The sequence below is a fragment of the Cicer arietinum genome, chromosome 3 (assembly GCF_000331145.2).
Source record: "Cicer arietinum cultivar CDC Frontier isolate Library 1 chromosome 3, Cicar.CDCFrontier_v2.0, whole genome shotgun sequence".
Taxonomy (NCBI): domain Eukaryota; kingdom Viridiplantae; phylum Streptophyta; class Magnoliopsida; order Fabales; family Fabaceae; genus Cicer; species Cicer arietinum.
The window spans coordinates 65,506,137-65,512,869 of NC_021162.2; the positions used below are offsets into that span (position 1 = coordinate 65,506,137).

At 34.9% G+C, this 6,733-nt stretch overlaps 1 protein-coding gene across 1 annotated transcript in view; it reads right to left on the minus strand.

The window, feature by feature from the left end:
- LOC101513134 (uncharacterized) overlaps positions 1-5,254 on the minus strand; it is a 6,641-nt gene extending 1,387 nt beyond the window's left edge. The window contains exons 1-4 of the mRNA XM_073366766.1: positions 4,889-5,254; positions 4,700-4,755; positions 1,362-4,565; positions 6-187 (exon numbers count right to left, since the gene is read on the minus strand). Coding sequence (XP_073222867.1) covers positions 6-187; positions 1,362-4,529 — 3,350 coding nt within the window. The 5' untranslated portion in view covers positions 4,530-4,565; positions 4,700-4,755; positions 4,889-5,254. The remainder of the gene's footprint in view (positions 1-5; positions 188-1,361; positions 4,566-4,699; positions 4,756-4,888) is intronic.
- Between the last annotated feature and the right edge of the window lie 1,479 nt (positions 5,255-6,733).

Consider the following 6,733-nt stretch of genomic DNA (forward strand, 5'->3'; position numbering starts at 1 on the left):
CACGACGCTTATAAACATACGAATCCACTTCACTAGTGGGTGAACGGAATTCAGGGGTATCAGAATTTTCAGAAGTCGCAGAAGAGATATTAGCAGGAATTTCATCTAACGCATCGTGTAATTCTCCAACTCCATTATTGTATGTGCCAGCATCTGGTGAAGGTTCTACCTTAATATCATCAGAACTCTGCAGAATGTGAAAAAATTTATGATCAATCTTTTTAGCTTATTTAGATTCTTAGATCAATATCCTCACTTTATACCAAACAAACGAAAAGCCAGCAGAGCTGTTATGAGCATTAGATGAAAACAGATCAAAACAACAGAACAAATTAACCGTGCATACAATCATGTGAATGTAGAAATAGTCACAAAGAAAACACAGTTTGAACAATTACTTCTTTAATAGCAACAACTGTACATGGAATTTATGGGAAATTGGAGGAAAATATTATTTTTTCTTCTTCCCCCCTATAATGGAGAATTTGAAAGACTGTTGAATTAAAAGTGTTAGGATGAAATTAAGATGGATAAAAATAGACCTGCATGGACCTATACAGCCAACCTGTTTTTGAGAGTACAACAGTTCCTGAGAATGACAATTTTAAAGGCAAGTACTGATAAATAGCATGCCAGATCCCGTATATGTTTATCTGCTAAGATCAGTTTCTAATCGTAGAGTATCTTAGGGCCTGTTTACTTTCCATATTTCCCGCATTCATATTCACTTCAACTAATAACTATAAGAGAATAATAAACATCAAATATTTTCCTCACCGTTTTCTTTTACGATTATTTAGAACATATCTATCATTTCAGAAATTTTGAAAAAGCAAAAACACTGTTTTCATTGTTTCTAAAAATGAATTCTTCCTAGCTTGTCTTCCATCTTCTCTCTATCACAGTTTTTTATTACATGAGCCTTCCATCTCCTTGTTAGTAATTTAAAATAAACACAAATTTTAGAAAATAGAAACTGAAAAATGCCTTTAGAAAGTAAACAGGCCCTCAAAGGATCAGTTTGCATATTACTCAGGTCATTATCGTTGCTTATGTCCTAATTTCCCTTTTTATTTAGGATTGAAGTCTTATATCCCTATAAATAGAGGTTAAACATGATTATATTTTTTTTTCTTTATTCTTTTTCTCTTTCTTTTATTTAAAACTCATAACTTCAACAAGAATATTATTGGTCGGAGGAACAACTACAAAGTTTTCCAATTTTAAAATTGAATATGAAAATAATTGTTTCTACGAAAAAAATTTAAAGCTGTATATATCTTTTCCTCATTATGTGATTTTCCTTAAACATATGGAAACTTAAAGCCAAAGAAGTTCAAGGAATGAATTATTTGACTTACCGGACTTTCATCATGATCACTGGAAGATCGTGCATCCACCAATTTATCAGAGCTTGACAGATGGTTCTCCGAGTTAGAGGGAGACTCAACATCAATTTCATGTTGGTTATCGGAGGTGAAAGAAACTGTATTCTGATCCAAATCTTGGTGGATATCGGTGTTACCGTGCTCCATGGAACTTGACAAGAAGATTTTATCATGTTCAACTGGAAATATGTGTACCTCATTTGACGAATTTTCCTCTAAATGTTTTGTTTCTTCAGAATGCAAATCAGCAATTGGTGCTTGTCCAGCTACTGGTGAGAACTGTGAATCCCCTGCTGCATGCAAAGATGAACTATTATAAGGTATATGGTGTGCATCAGAAGCCACCGAATCCAGCATTTCATCTTCGTCTTCATCTTGGACTGAAACAGACATATCTGCATTATCAAGTCTTGATACTTCATTCGGCAGTGTGTCTTCCTCCACATACTCATTATCTGATAGATGTAACTTTTCAGAAGCCATTTGATAGTTTGAATCTGGAGATTCTACATTGTCTTGATGAAGCATTTCGAAATCAGCAAATATGTTGTTGTCTATATCATGTTCATGAACTAAGCCTGAATCAGTTACACCCTTTTCTGATCCAATATCCGAAGAAAAATTTGAATCCACAGAAATGCGGGCACCAACAAACTCGGAAATTGTAGATCCATTTTGATCAAAAAAATTTGTTACAACCGCAGGTATCTCCTCTGCAGTAACGTTATGTTGATCTATATCTTCAGATTTCTCAGACCTTGTTTCAATTTTTACTTCATCACGCAGTTCGTAAGAGGCCGCTTGAGTTTTCTCATGATCAGAAGAATTATCCTCCAATCTGTCATTGTGCACCTCAGACTCTTCATCAGCAACATCAGCAGAAGTATTGACTGAGACAGGAGGCAATGTCCTCTCAGAAAACTCTGTTGCTGAATCAGAAGAGACGGAAGAAAAAGATATGAGCTTTTCTGCTGCAGGTGGACTAGAATCATAAACTGGTTCTACTTGTTGAGTGTCTTCAACCTCACCACTTAAATGATGGAAGTTGGATTCCTCAACTGAAGCTTGTGTTGAAATTCTAGATTCTGGGACGTGAACATCTTCATGCTGCAAATTTGAAGTTTTTTCAAATTCCTCATCAGGCACGTCATCGATAACTTCTGATCGTGAAGACTGGCTTGATCTGCTGCTGCTCCCCTCAACACTTGGTTCCCTTCTCAAAATTGTTTCCACATCATTGAACTCCTCATCGATTTCAACCTCTCCCGTTGCAGGATAGAATTCCATCTCAATAGGATCTTCCACCCCACCCAGCACTATTTCAACTTCGTCATGAGAAACATTTCTCTCCTCAGCTTGTATCATCTCCACAGATTCATTTTCTTCAGAGGATAAGCTTCCATAATCAGCCTCGTCAGAAATGTGATCCATGTTAGATGTTAACTCTCTCTCCGGAGACAAGTCTCGTTCGCCAGATTTGCTCTCATCCTGATCACCTGAACTGACTGATTCAGTATCTGGAACAGAACTCAACTTTGAATCACTTACTTCACTAGATTGCCTATGGAAATAGCTTGTTCCCTCTGAAGCCATCCTTTCAGATATAAAGACGGGCTTCCAATTAAAATTGTGTCTTTCTTGCTTGGATATCCCCAATACTGATGGTCCCATGCTGAAACTTTCATGCCTCCGAAAAAATGTGTCTTTTTGATTAAACTGTGTGAACTCTTGTTGAAAACTGTCCCTTTTAAGATCAGGTTTTTCTTCATTTGGGTCATATGGAATGTCAAAAGGGTTTCGTCTAGGCTGTAGAATAGATGGAGCGGATCCAGGAATGGGTGGTAATCCCATGGTAGCAAATGATTCATCAGGGAAATCAAAAGGGTTGCGTCTAACAGAAATAGGTGCAACATTACAGGGAATATCGGCACTATCTAAGTCTATTAGATTCTTTTCAACTATCTTTCTCCTTGCCATTCTCCTAGCAATAAGACTCTCCAATCGCCGATTCCTTTCAAGCTCCAAAGTTCCAAGATCTATGAGATTCTTTTGGTCATCCTCTGTCCACTTGATAGCAGATTTACTTTCGTCCTCTTTGCCACCCTCCATTTCCTCTTCCTCTTCGTCAAAACAGTCTTCTTCCACTTCACCACGGTTTTCAATATCTTCATCTGATTCACCACTGTCATCATCACTGGTCTGAGATTTCTCAGATGCAGCATTAGAACCGTCACGAGACAAGCTAGCAGGCTGCGGGGCTTCTACGTCTAAAAGTGGGTGGAGCTCATCAAGCATCGGAATGATGTCAGCCATGGAAGCATCCGGTGAAGAACTCTCTGCCTTATCAGATCCCGAATCCTCAGAGTCATCCTCATCACTGTTGTTCTCCACCTGTTTCCAAGATGAACTGGGTGAACACTCTGCGTCACCTTCCTTAAAAGAATCAAACTCGCCTCCCAAAGCTTTCCCATCCTCATTTTCAAAAATATCATCATTTACATTTTGAACCATGACATACTGTTTCTCAATAGCTTCATCGTCACTTGAAACAACTTCAGACGTGAGGTTCCCGTCATGAACTTCCTTGCTGTTTCCCAACTCAAAACTATGGAATTCCCTTTCCACATCCCCTTTTACTTGCATCTCAGGCTGAACATCCGGCAAGTGTTCGTCATCCAGCGCAGAGTCATAAAGCAAACCACGATCTTCCTCAGTCCTGTCATCTTTCTCACCCACCAAACTTTCTTCTTCAATACCACTCTCTTCTATATCACTCCTACGTTCCGAATATCCTCTCACGAAATAGCTCTCATCTCTATCAGAAACAACAGTTTCACCCTCCAAAAACGCGGTTTGGAAGGATGAAATGTCATGAGTTGTAACTTTCTCTTCCTTTTCAAACTCAGGCACATTTGTCTGCCCAAAACTGAGAAGAGTCCCAAGCAAAACAGCAGTGCAGACCAAAACAGGAGATGCAGAAACCAAAATAGAAAACAGAAAAGGAAAATATCTGTACAAGAAAAGCAAAAATCCTAAAAAACCCACAAGAAATGGATGATTGCACGCTGATCTGTAAACCCCTCTGATTGGAATGAAAACAAGTTTCCTAATTTTGATTCCAATCTCAATCGCTGATCCCATCTCCCTCTCTTTTGATAACTCCCCTATAGTTCAAACCTGTTTTTGGTTCATCCACCATAAACAAAACAAAAGGGTACCCTAAATAAGATCCAGTGATCCATGATCAACAGTTAAGAAAAGCTAAAATAAGAAAGTTTTGATATTTATCAAAATTTAAGCTAAAAACTTACCTCACCACCAATGAATCAAAACGAATCACACAGAACCACAATGATAAATCCAATCCCTGAAAACCAAAACAAACAAAAAAAGTTTTTTTTTGGGTGAATGATGAATTGGTCACTGTATAATCAATTAAGGGAAAAAGCGTGGACGAATATGTAAAAAAAAAAATGAAATTTTTGAGATAAATGACTCACCAGATATGATTGTAGAAACAAGAGAAATCAAAGGGTATGTGAGAATCCTCTTGTTTTCTATGTTTCTTGTTTCGTTTGCTTTATGAGACAAAACATTCGTAAAAGGAGCTGAAAATGTGTGTGTGTGTGTGTGTGCGTTTATGTTATGGCATTGGATATGTGATCTTTGGTGGTTTGACAAAAGAGAGTGTGGGGCGGCACGAAAAGAAGAGAAAGAGAAAGATTGAATTGAATGAAAAAAAGAAAAGAAAATGATAGCATACTATCATCACATTATTACAACTATATTCTAATTTTTCTTTTTTTCATTGTTGCTATCTGGAAAGAAACCTTTTACTCTGTCATGTTCTCATGTTGTGAGATCTAAATTGTGGGACATGTCATGGTAATTTTGGTTTAGGGATTCTAGAGTTTCATTCCTATATTCAATTTAATTCATGATGACATTGGTGTTCATGACTCACCTTGGTTGTTTTGTTTGATTATTTTTACTTTTTAGGTAAGAAGAATTCTTTGAGTAAAAAAAAGTAAGGGGAATTCTAGAGGTCAAATTTTCATTGTTGTGACCGATTAAGATGTGGAATACAATTTGATGGCTAATAAATAATAATGTAGGGATATTAACATGAATATAAAGTTTTTACCAAAAAAAAAAACATGAATAAAAAAATCCAACGATTTAATAATTTAGATATATATATATATAGTTGTCAAATAAATTATTTTAGATATACAATGTATCAATATTGTTTTATGTTTTTTTCTACTAAAATTTTGTTAAGTTTTGTAAGTTGTAGTTTAATTGACAATACCAACATTGATGATTAGTTGAACATTTTTTAGTCTGACTTAAATTTTAACGCATAATCTTCCCTTTGAATATATGATTTTATTAATGATATTTATTCTTTTATAATCATAATAAATATCTTATTGGCTTCTTAATTTATTTTAAAAAATTAATTTAGTCTCATAACTCTAAAATCAATAAATTGATTCCTTAACTTATTTTTGTTAAACCAAGTTAATTTTTTCATGAATTAGACATTAACACCGTTAATTGTTATCTTCTTTAAAATAATACGATAAAATAATTTATTTTATTAAATATGTCATTTATATTGACATATATGTCATTTAAATCCAAACGTAATACTCATTAATCCTCTCTTCATATATTTAATAGTGTTAATTTTTTTGCGTGAAATAATAGCAAGTATTCCAATTCAACTAATTTTTTATTTATAAAAAGATAACAGAGAAATATTAATTAATTAATTAATAAAAAGAAAAAATTGAATAAACATGCATGAATGTTGGTCACGATCATTGCTGCCTCGAGTTTCTGACAATTTTTCTGTTTTTTATTCCATAAAACATGCGATATGTCAGTGTTTTGTTCTTCCAGGCTGGTGTTGGTGTTGGACCACCTACACATTTACAAGTTAATTTAATAAAATCTTTTAATTCGGTTTCTGATTTTGGACGGCAATGGCAAGTGAAGTCTAAAGTCTTAGTCTACTATCTTTAGTTTTGTTTTTGGACGGCAAGTGAAGTAAGGAAAAGGAAAGAAGATAAATAAGAAAACTTGGTAAAAAAAAAATAACTTCTTGGATATCCATTAATAGAGATGAGTATATATACATACATATTTCCCATACTAATAAAACTCTATTCGCTCATTAGAATAGTTGAGGGTAACTGTAAGAAAAAAAAATAGTTGAGAGTAATTTGTATGAGAATCTATTTGTACTAATTAATGATTACATTTATCAGTTAAATGCTTCCTTGCTGAAATATCAGGCCTACTCAAAATTGATGATGCAATTTTTCTGGTACACGACG